At 34.4% G+C, this 16,439-nt stretch overlaps 1 protein-coding gene across 12 annotated transcripts in view; it reads left to right on the top strand.

The window, feature by feature from the left end:
- BIRC6 (baculoviral IAP repeat containing 6) overlaps nt 1-16,439 on the top strand; it is a 221,425-nt gene that overhangs the window by 182,075 nt on the left and 22,911 nt on the right. For 10 of the 12 annotated variants that reach the window (XM_046662165.1, XM_046662162.1, XM_046662161.1 and 7 more), the window contains 2 exons: nt 1,169-1,379; nt 16,141-16,286. In XM_046662165.1, coding sequence (XP_046518121.1) covers nt 1,169-1,379; nt 16,141-16,286 — 357 coding nt within the window. Of the gene's footprint in view, nt 1-1,168; nt 1,380-13,030; nt 13,204-13,768; nt 13,909-16,140; nt 16,287-16,439 lie in introns of those variants that run through there. The other 2 variants (XR_006888703.1, XR_006888704.1) reach the window with 2 other exon arrangements.

The following is a 16,439-nucleotide window of genomic DNA, read 5'->3' as shown; positions in this document are numbered from 1 at the left end:
ATAAAGATGGAGAGGGTAAAATTTCAAATAAGTGAGGAAAGAAGAGGCAATCATGCTTTCCTACCCTAGTCCTCTGCATCATCATTGCAAGGTATGAAACGAGGGCCTGCTCCTCCATTTCTCTGAACAGCCTATTTGTCATCGGACCATCAGAATCAATTTTGTTAAGTCCTTTATCCCTTTATATCAGTTGCCACATGAAATCCAGGATTCCTAGGTGATGCCTCATCCTCTGATACTCTAATCCCAGTATTGCTCTCTGGGCAGTAAAGTAATTCCTACATCCGCCAGGTACTCCCCTAATTCTCCCTCCCTGTTTCAGCCTTCTGTGTAGCATTCAGAGTACTTACTGGTGTGTGAAAAATTTTTTAATCATTTGTCCTTTTCTACCTAGAATGTAAGCTACATGAGGGCAGGGATTTTTGTTTGTTTTTTTCGCTGCTGTATTCCCAGCCTGTTTAACAGTAGGTTCAGTGAGTATTTATGGAATAACTAACATAATAAATAACAAATATTTACAGAATAACTTTTTTCAGTGACTGGTATAGGAAAAAAGTTACTAGATCCTGATCTCATATGATTCACAACAGTAAATTCCAGTTGGAAGAAAGCCATAAAACTTAACAAAATTTATACAAACGTTAGGAGCTACGTATGTTTTTAGAGTAGGAAATCCATTCTTAGATGCACATGGTTTTAAGAAAAAATTTCATTTGAGTTGTAGGTAATAATTAAGTTAGCATATAATCAATTTTTTAACAATTTGTTGAATTATACTTTTGATAAACTGTGATCATATTGTTCTATTTTACGTAATATACAGTGGTTTTATCACTTCAATTTAATTTTTAAAATATATTTCCACTTCGTGCTAATAAGTGTATTTACTGCCATAATTTATTATCTGGGCTATTTAATTTTTATGTGTAATATAACTAGGTAGTTGCTTAATTATATTTCTTGCTCTCTCCCCAACTCTGTCCCTTATTTATTTTTATTCCCTAAAAGTGTCTATTATGCTTTTTACATTGGTGCTTCATAAACATCTGCATTAGTCCGTTTATCAACTAACCAATTAATCTTAAGATTCAAGTAGGAGCTGCATTGCTGTGGACTTAGTTTTATATTGCACATGTTCTCATTTTATATTTTTCCCCTCTTCTTATAGTTCTTGACATGGCAAGACATGTGCCACTCTATCGAGCTCTGCTGGAATTGCTCCGGGCCATTGCTTCTTGTACGTCCATGGTGCCCCTGTTGTTACCTCTTTCTACAGAGAATGGTGAAGAGGAAGAAGAACAGTCAGAGTGTCAAACTTCTGTTGGTACATTATTAGCCAAAATGAAGACCTGTGTTGATACCTACACCAACCGTTTAAGGTACTGTACTTTTCTTCATTTCTCTTGACCTTGCCTCAAACAATCTTTAAAATAGCTTTATGAGGTTTTCTAATGATATATGCTAATTAAACACACATACACACAAGCAATATATAAAACTAGAAGGAAAAAGTATCCACCAAAGGCTACACTCAGAAACCTTTGTTCACATTAGCTTATCAGACATCTCCCTCTACAGTCTTATAGCTATAGGTATGAAGTTTTTCTTAAATGCTGTCACATTGTACCTATTATACAGATAGATGCTAGTTTTATTCAGTGTTGAGGTCAAAGATACTTTTCAGTGTCAGTAAATATATATTGCTTCCATTGTTCTTAATACTTCTAATTATGCATTGTATATAGGTGCTGTATTTTACTTAACCATCTAATAGTGGACATTTCGGGTTATTTCCAATTTATAATTACCTCAGACATACATCTTTTGGGGCTTGTAGAAATCTCCACAGTAGATTCATAGAAGTGGAATTGTTGGGTTTATGGATTACTCCTGTTTCATTTTGATACATATGTTATAATTCACACTGTAAGTTTTTTAGAAGTCAGAGGATTCAGTATTTATTTGTTGGAATTATAATAAAGTTAGTATTTATCTTCATGTAAATTTAAATTTTTAAATGAATATTTAAGATTATATCTCACTAGATTCAGATAAATTCTGCTACGAAAACTCTTTTTAAATAACCTGGTAAGCCTTTTCCTTTCTCTTAGAATCTGTTTAGTGGTTGTCAGTTTTACTTAAAGATGGCCTAATTCTGATTTCTAAGGCATTTATACTACCAGTGGAAGTTTATTCCTTTGTCAGTGGTCTTTTGAGTCAATTAATATTCTTTACCGGGGGCTGGCCCCGTGGCCAAGTGGTTAAGTTCGCGCGCTCCGCTGCAGGCGGCCCAGTGTTTCGTTGGTTCGAATCCTGGGCGCGGACATGGCACTGCTCATCAGACCACGCTGAGGCAGCGTCCCACATGCCACAACTAGAAGAACCCACAACGAAGAATACACAACTATGTACTGGGGGGCTTTGGGGAGAAAAAGGAAAAAATAAAATCTTTAAAAAAAAAAAAAATATATTCTTTACCATCTTTGCAATATATTTGTTCTACCTATTTTCACTTATTTTTTAAGAACCTAAAATTTGGGAAGCAAGAATGTATGTCAAACGATGGCAGAGAATTGGTCACTGGAGGAATAGTTTTTGTCAGTCTTCACCTTTCAGAGAGAAATCAACTTCTCAGATAATCGTCACTCTTCTTAGCTTATTGTATTGTCATTATCACTTTAAAAACTAATGTCTTGCTGCCAGTCAGCAGGAATCGTAAATTAGAGAAGAGAGTAAAGAAGAGCCAATTGGCAGAGATATAAAAAGCTGTAGGTTCATACTACTCTTTTACCAGGGAAGGAAAGTGTAGAGGTATATTTTCTTTCATAGTATGAGATATTTTCTGTTGAGGAGAAAAGAATAATATTATGTTTGGTTCCATCCTTTACTGTGGCAAAAATTTTTTCAAATAGTAACCTAGGCAGCCAGCATAATTGTATAAAAACAATGTGATGTCATAATTGAACTGAAGGTCTAATTTCCTAATTGACTTCAGTCACACTGAGAAACGTCTAACTGAACATCCCATGCTCTGCCCTGGCCATCCGTGTTCCTTACTCTTGTACCTAAAAAGATAGTTCTTGACAAAGCAATTAATGTAAAATATATAAAGGGGGCTGGCCCCATGGCCCAGTGGTTAAGTCTGCATGCTCTGCTTTGGCGGCCCAGTGTTTTGCTGGTTTGGATCCTGGGCGTGGACGTGGCACTGCTCATGAAGCCATGCTGAGGTGGTGTCCCACATGCCACAGCTAGAAGGACCCACAACTAAAAATATACAACTATGTACTGGGGGGCTTTGGGGAGAAAAAGGACAAAATAAAATCTTAAAATAATAATAATAATAATAATAATATCACAAATTTGTGATGTTATAAATGTGAAAATAAGACCATTAAAATAAAAATAACTTTCTTTATACTACGTTTCCTTATGCTATAATTTCTATTGGATCCTGCAAAAATGCAGTTGTAGTACATTGAGTTCTATGGTAATTATAGAAGATGCTTATTGCATTGAATGAAATTTGTACACCTAGAGTGCCTTTTTCGTTGCTTTCCTTAAATTAAGAAATTTCCAGTTCACATAACATATTCAGTATAATTTTTTAAAAAGTGAATGACTTCTGGGGCTGGCCCAGTGGCGCAGCCATTAAGTGCATGCATTCCGCTTCAGCGGCTCGGGGTTCACTGGTTTGGATCCCGGGTGCGGACATGGCATGGCTTGGCAAGCCATGCTGTGGTAGGTGTCCCAAATATAAAGTGGAGGAAGATGGGCACAGATGTTAGCTCAGGGCCAGTCTTCCTCAGCAAAGAGGAAGCAGGTGTTTGCTCAGGGCTAATCTTCCTCAAAAAAAAAAAAAGAAAAGTAAACAACTTCTGTATAAAATGTATTAATTAATGATTCACTACAAAAATTTAATTTCAGATAGAAGATAACTTGAGTTTCGTTTAACTGGAGCTCTTTATTTTTCTACTTGGTTACCTAAAAAGAATTATTCTTCAGGTTGTTTCCTTCTTCAACAAGGAAAAAAAAATGATGCCTCAGACTTCTAAATTCTGTACCAACAAAACACGCCTGTACAGATCATAATCAGTGTTCACAAAGTTCATTTCATTTATGTTATTTTATCTTATGGTGACCCTGTACAGTAACTATTTCTAATAACTGTTTTACTGATGAAGAAACACTACTAGTGCATTTTTTAATAGAATCTGAATATGTTTCTTAGTCAAGATCCATCCATCATGATACCTGTTACATTATACAGCCTCTGTTAGAAAAAGAAACCAGTAAAGACATACGTATTTTAACATCCCTACTTTCCTTTCAAGGTTTGACATATTGAGAATTCATTTTCAACTTCACACAGAAAGAGGGTAAATCTGTTTTTTTCCAGCCTAGCAAGACTTAAGATGTATTTCTTTTCATATTTTCATTATAATAGACCTCTAATAAAATGAACGATGTAGTCCAATTTCCTGTAGAAGTTAACATCCACAGAAATTGGCCTAAGTTCAACATTAACACTGTTTTAAAGTGCAGAGCTTTCCCCTCCCCCTACCTGCCTACTCCATCCCCAGCTATATTCTTTTAAAAACCCTGGATACTCTTGAGAAGACGATGGGCAAGGCAAATATGTTCTGTTTATGTATCATTTTGAGGATATTTTTAGTGCTTTATTAGGGTTTGGAGTTATGGCTTAAAAATAATATGTAGGTGTACCCCAACTCAGAAAATTATTACATTATTTTTATCTCTGCTGTCTTGGAAAGGTAAGGCTGAATAAAGTACGTCTATTTAGTATAGAGGGCTTTTTTTTAAGTAAAACAGCAAGTACTAGTTTACTAATTAAGTTATATGCCTATTGCCTTGTTTTTTCCCTCTTGTTAACTTATTTCTCATTTGTAACTGTTTTTTAAACCAAGTATATACAAAAGGCATGCAGTTTTTTTTCCCCTTGAAACAAAATTTTAATATATTTAACTCTTTGGTCATCTTAGATAAAGAAAAAATGGATTCACTATGTACTCTGCAGATCTCTAGGTCATGATTGTGTTTATATATAATGATTTTCATTGAAATTATTTCTTCTGTATATGTTACGTTTATAATTTTTGTCTTCCTTTTGTGGGTGAGAGAAATTAAAATGTTTTGCCCAGTTTACTTTTACTGGCAGGAATAACCCAAGTAAGATTATCCTATCTTGAGGTCAGCGCCTAAACCCAACTAATTTTGATCTCGAAATTCAAAGAATGGGGGGGATTATATAGGTTAGCTGGCTCTCTCCCAAGCCTGAAACCTTTTGTAAGAGGAAGTAGAAAGCTATCATTAAGAAGCTTAAAAGGCAGATCATTTATCTTGTATTTATCTAATTTATGCATTACAAGTTTGTGATTATATTTAGATAGGTGAGATCTGGCCTGATCACAAGATCGTGACTGATTTGTTCATTTAACAGATGTTTATTGAATAATGTTCATGGGAGCATAACAAGAAGATAGAGTCCTTTTTCTAAGGGACTGACAGATAAATGGGAGAAGCAATCACTAGACAGTTTTAATTACATGATACATGGCATATTAGAAGTATACGACATTACTGCAGAATCAACCCAGATTTGGAGGCCTAAAGAGTAAGTAGGAATTAGTTAAATGAAGAGGGACAGGGGGCTGGTATACCAGGCTATGGGCATAATGTTAGCAGTGAAAGGAAGCATCACGCATTCAGGGAAACCTAGAGAAGTTTGGTGTGCCTGGCTGTAGTGTGGGTGGGAGATGAGGCTAGAGAGGAGAGCAGGGGCTAGAAGATGAAAAGAGTTGTATTAGACAATAGAAAGTTAGTTCCTAGGTGGAAATTCATTCTGTGTACCAGACGTTTGACTTAAAAAAGCAATCATGTAACTCAGGCTTTATAAATCACGTATTAACTGCATTATTCTGCCTGTGGGTTAATACTGGCAACTGCAGATTTATCCCTGGGGATCCCCTTCAGTAGAGTGCAAGTGCTATACCATAAATAGTTCTGGGAGCATGGTTTCCTTTGTTCACATATAAGAATCTAAAGTCTAATTCCAGGTGGAAGTTTTCTAAAACTAGTCCTACTAAGTTATTTTACCGACCCAGTTAGGCAGAAAACTATCACCTCTTGGCTTGACGGAGGCTCTGAGTCATTAGCAGAGAATCTTAAGTCTTTTATATTAAGGTTCAGGGATGACAGGGTGAGACTACATACGTGTTCATACATTCCTCTGCTGTTTTCTTAAAGCTGTCATCCAGCTTAAGTTGTAGATGGGGAGAACTCGTACAGCAGTAAGTAGGTTTTAGATGTAATTTTTCTGGAGCCTTTTGTCTGTATTATTTTGGAATTTATCTAAATCTAAAGTGTGCTCATGTAATAATGGGATTTTATTAATCTGATCAAGTAAGCCAAACAGTATTCATGATTGAAAACAGGAGGAAATTTTTCTTGGTAGAAATTCTTTGTCAGAGTACAGAGCCTCAGCATTTATGAGGAAGAACTTTTAGATCTTATACCACCTGTGCGATTGTTAGAATCTTTCTTTAGATCAACTGACTTTAAAAAAAAAAAAAAGCATTTTATTTGAAGAGGAAACTTCAAATTACTACCATATCAGAAGAACCATTATTATTTGCCATAAATAGAAGATAAGAGTAAAAGCGAATAAACTAAAATAAAAATACTGACTCCACACCTGTTTTCTGCTTTCAAAAGGAAGGTTTGGCAAATGCTAAAGAATTTCCAAAGGGTTATTGAGACCTTTCTTTTCATTGGAAAGGGGCTAGCTTTCTCATTATGCAATTCAGTTATCTAGTACCATATTTCATTACCACTTAATGTCTTCTCACACTTTGGGAAATCTTCTTTAATAGGGTATATCTTCAAGTCCTCTAAAATAGAGGCGTTTTGCAAATATAAACTAACAAAATAGAAAAAAGAGAAAAAATGGCAAGATGTCCATTAACTATCTTACTCTCTCTCCCTTTTTATCTGTGTTGAATTGGGAGAAACTAAAGTTAGCGGATAGCCAAACTAGCCTAGCTTTTGTTTGTAAATGTAGCTACAGTTTAGAATGGTATTGTGGTTCTTATCATCACCTTAAAAGTTTTACAAAAAGTAGTTGGTTTTTAACTTAACATGCTTCTCTTCCTTTTTGTTTTTTACTTCCCTGATTGCTAAGATACCCAGGGCCCTCTCTGGGCCCTCTGTCTGGTTGAAGCACTTTCTAACCAGGTCTGTCCTGCTGTTCCAGGATTTTCCCCTTTTTGTTTAAGACAGACCCCTTATTTCAGAATACTTTCCTAAGTATGGATATGATAATTTATATAAAAAAAAGGAAATGGCCCTTTAGCCTTACAAGGGGGCACTTGTATTTTAATAAAGAGTAACTCAAGTAATTCTTGATGAAGGAGTGTATAGGAGCTGTATTAGGTGGGTTGCCTTTTACGTCATGCTCCCTTTTCGGTGCTCGGCCGGCGGGAGTAGCCCAGGTAGAATCATTACTGCAGTTACATTACCGAACTCTCTGTGCGTCCAAAGGCTTCAGTGAGAAGAACTGCTTAGAGGAGGAGTATGGGATGGCTCAGTGGCACAACGCCATGGGAATGCTTTGTATGCCTGATAGTTCTGTAATTACTGAGTTTTTGCTGCTATGTATAATAATATATTGTGTGACATGTATAGTTATATATGCACGTGTATATCAACACACACATCTGAAAAGTAGCTTCTAAAGTTTAATTTTTGAATAATAAACTTTAAGGCATGTTTCATATTTCCCTTACTTATAATTATACCTTAATAATAAAATGATATCTCTTATGGGTGAAGGTTAGTTTGATAATTACAGCACTTTGATACGGTTGGTATTTAGTATAAACGAGAGCACTACTCAAGTAATGAATGTACTTCTAGTTTATTATGTTCATCTTTCCTGGCTTATCTGCTAAATTAACCTTTTGACATGGCAAGGTGACAACTAGGAGTGGTTTGTTGTGATTTAGTGTGTTTTTAAAAAGTTGACAGGGGTTGACCTAGTGACGTAGTGGTTAAGTTCGCGCACTCCACTTTGGCTGCCCAGGGTTCGTGGGTTTGGATCCGCGGCATAGACCTTCACATCTCTCATCAAACTGTGCTATGGTGGTGGCCCACATGCAAAGTAGAGGAAGATTGGCACAGGTGTTATCTCAGGGCCAATCTTCATCACCAAAAAAAAAAAAAACAAAAAAAAAGGACATTTCCTTAGACAGTTGTTAAATATTTACTGTGCAAATTGCATTAAGAGCCTCCTTAAAGATGATAATATTTTAATATTCTTTTATTCATGATTCTATATTGTTATTACCTACTACCTCTCCTAATACATCCTTTCAAAATTCACACTTCTTAATAACTGCATAGAGTTAATTTGAGTCTAATGGTTAACATGGATAAACTGATCAAAATTGCTGTTGGCTGATTGCCAGTAAGCATTTAGATGAAGATAAATCAAGCATAACATTCCTTTTGGAAGCACAGAATGCTGTGCAAAGCGTATCACTTCAAAATAAAGAATTTTCCATTCAACACTCTCCAACTTCTGTCTGCAGCAGACAAGATTAAAGGTAATTAATTATCGGAAATTTTTCAGAAATCAATTTTTTTAATATATATGACATATTTTGTACATTAGTCTCGTAGAATTTTGAAAGCATACCTTAACTATACCTCTAAGGTTGCCATCATCTATCACTTAAAAACCTAAACAGTATTGGAACATTTTAGGATGCTGTCATCAGGAAACTTTTTTTCCTTGTTCCACTGAAATTTTTTTATAATAGTTTGAACAAAAATGGGGAAACAGTTGATTAAACCATAAATATTGGTTCTGTTTAAAACTTCATTTGCCTCAGTAATATTAAGTGGTTTATTTACGTTATTTCAGAGAAATTGTTCAAAAGCCACCTTAGTAATCATTTCAATGGAGAGATTGAAGGACTTCCAAAATAATAAAAAGCTCTTCTTATTTCTTTGCTTGTCTACTTCCATACTAGGCACTTAAGAAGAACAAACATTTAGTATTCATCCATGAAGGACTTACATTCTAAGTGGAATTTACTCCCTTGGCTAGTGTTTGGAAACTTTTATTACCATATACGTTTCATTTTTCAGATGCCCTCAGTGTAGCAATATTAACCCTTTTCTTTTTTTGTGAGGAAGATTGTCTCTGAGCTAACATCTGTGCCAATCTTCCTCCATTTGCCTGGGATGCCGCCACAACGTGGCTTGGTGAGCAGTGCTTGGTTCATGCCCAGGATCCAAACCTGTGAACCCCAGGCCGCTGAAGCAGAGTGCATGAAATTAACCACCATGCCACCAGGTTGGCCTAACCTTTTTATTTTTTACCTAATGCAGAAAGAATTTACCAACTTTTCATTTATTTTATCCAAAAGTCTTAATTCTTGCCTTTTTTCTTTAGCTTTCTAGTTTAATGAGTTTTGTGTTTAATACTTTAAATCATTAGGCTTACAAGCAGTGGGAAGAAATAGTTCCCTAGGAGCCAAAAGAGAGGTAGAGGGACAGAGGGAGGGAGTGCATTGAGAACGAGACAGCATGATACCAAAAGTCGGAGAGAAAGGCTGTATACAAAGTGTAAGCAGTGTTACACGCATGCCAAAGACAGTGTGATGAGATAGATGTTTATTGATGCTGAGTCCAAGGTCACTACCACTTACATGCATTATCAATTGTGTTATATGAGCTATATGTTTCAGGATGATTGCCGCTATCTTTATTATCTCAGACAAAATCTCAAGCAATCTTAATTGCTGAATTTGAAGTCTCTTGCTAAGTAAGATTTAGTTTATAACAAATCTTTCCTGACACATCATAGTAAATAACCTGTCTCATGTTTTTATCTTCAGGGTTTTAGAGCTGTAAGGGACTCTCTTTCAGGTAGTTCAGATCCCTCTGAAAAATAAGGTCCATAAATACTGTGATTTGTTCCAGGTTCTCTGATGCTTAGTTGCAGAGCTCAGATCTCCTAATGTCCCAATCAAGTATATTTATCCACTGAATTAAACTTAAGTTCCAAAGAACAATTGGATTTGTGTATCAATAAATAATTAGAAATGGGAGAGATGGACTTGCTTCTGACTTAGCTTTGTATATTTAGGATATATAAAAAAAAGTTTTTAATGTTGACAATGAAGTAAAATTATTTTTAGTTGAAAAATTTGCTTTTGATAATTATAAAGTATATACAATAATGTGGATTCTATGAAGTTTTTCTTATGTTTCCTTTTACTCATCTTTTTTCATTCTCCTGAAGAATTTTTAAGTTAGCACTATGATAGGATATTAAGGCATATTTCCTTAGCTATGTGTAGCATTCAAGTTGTGCCTAAGTAATAATTACTGTATTAATTACTAAAGTAAACTAAGCTTCACTGTGTTTTGTGGTCTATCTAGTACGTAAACAGGTAGCAACTTTCTATAATTATTTAAATAAAGAGTAAGGCAGCTTTACCTGTTTGATGTTTTTCTTGCTTCAAAGAATTAATAGAAACCATTCTTCTGAAAGTTTCTTAGTTATTGATGTATGTATTTTTCCTCTCCTGTCTTTTCAAGCTGATCTGGTATCTACTTGCATAGATTAGGGCAATGTGTTGGTGATAAAATTGTTTCTTATTTGTTGCTAAAAGAAGCCTGTCACCACCTGAGAGGCTATTGTTTTCTGTCTCCTGAATTTTATTGTTGTCTTAATATACCTTATATTTCTAATATCTTTAGCTCCCTTGTCAAGAAGAAATTAAAGAGTTCATATAGCAATACTTCATATTTAAAGAATAAGCAAAAATACTCCCCTCTATTTATGACCAGTTATTGATCAGTATTTTATTTTAAACTCTTAAAAAAAGAAAGAACTTGAAAGTAACTCTCAATTACCTCCATTAATAAAGGGGTTGTGGCATGGGTAACATAACATAATACTTTAAACGTTTATCTATATCATTTCCACTTGAATTGAAATATAATCTTGCAGTGTGAAAATTCATTCCGTTGCCCATGAAATAATCGCACTGTGAGATGTGACCCCTTTGGCTTTTACGTACCAGACCTGGTGAAATTCATCTCCTACTGGCCATTCCAACCTGTGTTATCTCAAAATGAAGTCAAAGTGTAACCATAGTAGTTTGGTTCAAACTTCATAGCTTCCTTGGAGCTGGAACAAAGGCAATTATTTTGTCTTTGATCTTCTATGCAGACTTTTCCTGCTGGACTCCAGTAGGCAAACAATCATATTTAGTATTTAATAGTTTCACCAAAAACTTGAAAGAGGGACTTGCTGTCAGTCAGATAGTCTTAATTGCTAATACGGATGTGACACAAATGTTGAGTATAAGGTCTTCTGGACATTTAACTTCTTAACAGCATTAAAGCAAGCATCTATTATTGCCATTTCCCTTAGCTATCTCAAAGAGTCTTTCTGGTGCAAAGAAGTTTATCATATTTTAAAATAACTGAATTCACTTGTAGAAATACCCAATTCCTTTTTATCTAACTAAGCAGTAAGATTAGTTGACCTCATCCTTAAAAGGCGTATTTTCTATCAAACTCTCTTATTTTAACTCCCTTAAGCTAGTTCCTCTAGGGCTTCAATCCTTTAAGAAAAAATTTGAATTCTAGCCCTCCTATTTGTTTCTGTTGGAAAAATATTTCCTGGTTTCTCCTCTTTTTCCTCTCTGCCTCTCAAACCTACACAATGAGAAAGGCTTGATTTCTTAGCCAAAAAGCATTTGTTGTAACCATATATGTTTTTTTAAGTTTCTGTTTTTGATGACCTTGAACAAGTTCAGTTGTTTATCAGCCTTTCACTTGGCGGTAGAGACAGTGATGCCAACATTTATTTTAATCTCTCTTCTTTGCCTCAGTTGGATTGTCCCTTAGTGAAGCTTATTATTTGTGGCAGCTCCATTCCACAATAGCACACAGTACTTTCATTATGTCCTGTGATGTTTAATCTGACCTAAAAATTATTATATTTTTTATCTAATCTAGAAATCAAGGTTTTATTTTTAAAGAATTCTCATACCTCTGTTTTGAATATTTCCTTCTCTCATACTGTTCATTTATTCTTGCCAAGACAAGAAAGATTTCATCTTCAACTTTCATTTAAATCATATTGAAAACTAAAACTTGTACTTCCGTTTGGAAAGAGTTTAAGTAAACACAAAAGGGTATCTAGAGCTTTAAACTAATCATGGAAAGCATTTATCTTAATTAAAGAGGTCTTTGCCCCATTTACTGGTGCATTTAGAGAATTATTTTCAGATTTTCTGGAGACATTAGAAGCAAATAATTCTCCACAGTAATATATTTTTTAAAATCCTTCTGCTTACTTTTAATCTTAATTATTTTAAACTATAATTCTTGCAGAGAGCTTTAGAGCTGTGGAGTATGATATGATGCATTGTTTTATAAACATAGAAGTTTCATTCTCTTAGCGTTTTAGAATCTTCCTCTAGGATGCCAATTCTTAATAGTTCTGAATCTGAACGTTTCAACATGTAGTCTCCAGATTACTTCTTTAACATGGCTCTGGTTTTTAAATGTTTATTTCAACTGTGTGATAGCTTTGACTTTAGAATTATGAGTGCAGGGGATTGAAGTGGTCTTTCCTAATGTTCTACCAAGAAAATAGCTATATAAGCTGTTTTCAGTTTATAGGTTATAAAGGAACATAATCTGATATTTTGTATTTAGTTTTACAAAATATCCGACTTAATTTGGGTGATAGTATTAGAAGAGGCAATTCAATATAATTGAATGCTGACTTATGGGGTTTTTTTTTCCCTTTTCACAAGAAAGATTTGCCCATTTTGCTCACATCCTAGTTCAGATTATGTGTCACAGAGCCAAAATTTGCTTTATATGTTAGCTATTTAGTTGGAATTCACAGTATAGTGGAAAATGTTTACAGATAATTCTGTGCAATAGTAGAAACTTCAGTTGATTCCTCGTATTTCTTCAGGGCAGTGATCACAACCAGATTCAACGTATGCACAAAGCAGCGGATACCATGGTAGCGGCCGTCGCTGATTGCTTTTACCATGTTGGATCCATTGTCAGTCTCAAAGACCTACTTCCAGCTAGGTGCCTTGAACTCAAATAGCTTTTCACACAGACTTCAGGATGTGAGCGAAGGTATGGCCTTTTTTCATGAGCTGGGCCTACATATGGGTTGACAGTAACCTGCAACTTTTAATAGAAAAGAGACTACTGGCTATAGTTTAATGTCAGACAATGACTAGTTGTAGTCATCATTAGGGAGGTAGTTTGTTCTTCATATATTTAAAGTACTCATGTTTCGGACATTATCCCTTTTTTCCCTGTATGTTTTTGTCAAAAAAAAACTATCCACATAAAAATTTCTCATTAGAACCTGGTGTAAAGCTCTAAGATATATCTGCTTTATGATTCCACCACTGTCTTCATTTTGAGATGTATTTGGTCATTTCTTTCATATATTTGGTGTAAAAAATATTTTTTAAACTTCTATGGATTTTTGCACTTTTTCTAACATTTTTTCTTTTGTGGTCAAAAAAATACAAAATTTATCATCCTATTTGCACTATTTTAATAGTAGGGATTGCTCCTACTAGTCTTCTTTTGAAAACTGGAATTAGAAAATTGGTATTCATGATTAGGGCTTGAAATTTAGACTTAGTAGTTTTCCAAGAGTAACTTGCTCTAAATTGCATTGATATAGTTGACTCTCCACACCAGAGGTTCTTGTTTCTTCAAGGAGAAAATACCCTAATTCTGGAAAAATGAGCTTCACTCCTGTATCTTCTTTCTCTACTTGGCAAGATGTATTTCTTTAAGTGAAATCTTTATGGAAAGTACAGTGGATCAACTGATTGATGACAGATTTTAGGGTACCATCTTTATTTTATTATATCTGTAACCGTAACTCTTCTGTTTTCTGAAACTACTTACTGTTGCTTTCCTATTATGGTTCAGTGTCCCTATTATTTAAGAATTTTTTAAGCCCTGGGATTAGAAAGAGAATCATTTATAGTTGGGAAGAGAGAGTCCTTATAAATTAAAGGATGTACTGTCAAGCAGCTTATGCATTTCTCTTGACTCTCAGTGTTTGACACTAATTGTGAATAGCTACTGTTAAATTCAGAAGTTGAGAATCTGTTTGAGCTTGTCTACTAGAATCATGTTTTCATTAAGGAAATTGGTGGTCTCAACTTTGTTTCGTAGCTACAAAAGACAATATCGTGTTTGATTCTAGCAGTAAAAATGTTTGATATTTCATTCTTAAAACATTCATTCACTGTACTCTCATTACATACATATGCAAACATATATGTTCGTAGACACAGACACACAGATGTTGATGACTGAAATGATATACAGTCATGTGCTGCATAATGACGTTTCAGTCAACAATGGACCATATATACAATGGTGGTCCCATAAGATTAGTACCACGTAGCCTAGGTATGTAGTAGGCTATGCCATCTAGGTTTGTGTAAGTACACTCTATGATGTTTGCACAAGGACGAAATCACCTAATGACGCATTTCTCAGAACATATCCCCGTCGTTAAGCAGTGCCTGACTGTACAGTATAATATCTACCAAGTGGTTCCTAAGAGGAAAAGGAAAGTTGGCCATGTGTTCTCTGTGACTTCTTATACCTCAGGGAAGATAAGAAGACAGCATAAGAGAAAAGGCAATAACCAGGTGACATTATGCCTCTTCAGTTAGATCATCTCGTCAGGTGAGGTAGTATATACCTTATAGTCAAAAATATCTGTGGGTACTAGTTTTTTCACATACTATGGGAACCAGTTCAAAGCACATGCATAATACTGTATCCATTTACCCTTGCTATCCACCTGAGTGGCTTTTCTTAATTTACCTCTTATTATCTACCTAAAGTTAAACACTGAGTTTCTTTTGAGCAGATTTTTGTCTTTGTGATAAAGAATGGTTCATTTGTACATAGACAACATGATATTTTTTTAAAGCCTCTTCTACCTTCTGTTAGTCTTTTTATAGTTCTCTAAGGCTCCATGCTCACTTTGTGAAATAATGTTTTAATATAATAGCCAAGTCCTTTTGTGGTAGGTATACAACTAGAAAAATAAGTAATGTGTAGTTTAGATCATACCTTACCATGCAAATTTGAAACCCCTGTATTTATATGTGATTTGTTTGTTTTAGATTGTTTAATGAATTAACAAAGATGTAGGTTTTTAGTATCTAAGAAGTAGTGTAATGATTATTTTGTGAACATGTGGTGAGAGTTGAAATAGAAAATTGATATTTAGTTGTTATTTTCAGTGAATCTTATAATAAAATACCACTGCATTCATCTAGAAAATTTAAAGAAACATTTTGATGCCTTATGCACAGAAATTTTACTGTAATACATCCTGTTATGATATACAATTTGATATAAAGTTATGTATATTTTAGACCCTGAATAGAGAATAATAGATGAGTATCTTTAAAATGATTATGCCCTAAAACTTAGTGTTTAAAAAATTTCCAGTTTATAGAAACACATTGTATTAAGACACCTAATAGTGAACCTGCATTTTACTCTGGAATTTCTCTTTTTCTTTCCCTTGGAAATTAATATACTCTGAATGAAATACAAATAGTATTAAAATAAAAAACTCCATATGGTTCCTTGATCCCCAAGTCTTAAAAGAGAGAGGATAGACGTCTGTGATTTTTTAGATACAGAAGTGATTTCTCTACTTCTAGGTATTTATAATTACTGTAAGTATGTTTTTAAAAGTGTGGATCCAAGGACATATCAGGTATCTCAGTGTTTTAACAGTATGACATTTCTGCAATCTTTGTCTCTTGTATCTTTTTGCATTTGAAGGGAAAACCTACCCAAAACTTTATCATACTAGGCATTATTCTATGGTTTCAAAAGTAACAATGAATCTAATTTAAACAATCCTCAATATATATCAAGTATATGTCACATAAGATGCACACTACCATTTTGATTTTTAACTACTATTATTGACTTATAGAGATATTTATTTTTCAATCCTAAAGTCTTAATTTTCCTTGTATTTCTTTCCATATTAAAAAAAAATTTCAGATCTAAAAGAGAAAATGTTAAAACAGGAGTAAAACCAGATTCATCTGATCAAGAACCAGAAGGACTTACTCTTTTGGTACCAGACATCCAAAAGACGGCTGAAATTGTTTATGCAGCCACTACCAGTTTGCGGCAAGCAAATCAAGGTACAATACTATCCCTTTTATGCTGTTTCTTTTGATTCAAAGATGTTTCATTTACTTACTGAAAACTGCCTTTCTTTTCCCTCTATGTTAATGGTTTTCAAGCAAGTTCATTTACCTAAAAGTTTTGTTCTATGTCAGGTTTCCAAATTAATA

The sequence above is a fragment of the Equus quagga genome, chromosome 5 (assembly GCF_021613505.1).
Source record: "Equus quagga isolate Etosha38 chromosome 5, UCLA_HA_Equagga_1.0, whole genome shotgun sequence".
NCBI lineage: Eukaryota > Metazoa > Chordata > Mammalia > Perissodactyla > Equidae > Equus > Equus quagga.
The sequence above is the reverse complement of the archived record's forward strand: the minus strand, read 5'-3'. Positions and strand labels throughout refer to the sequence as shown.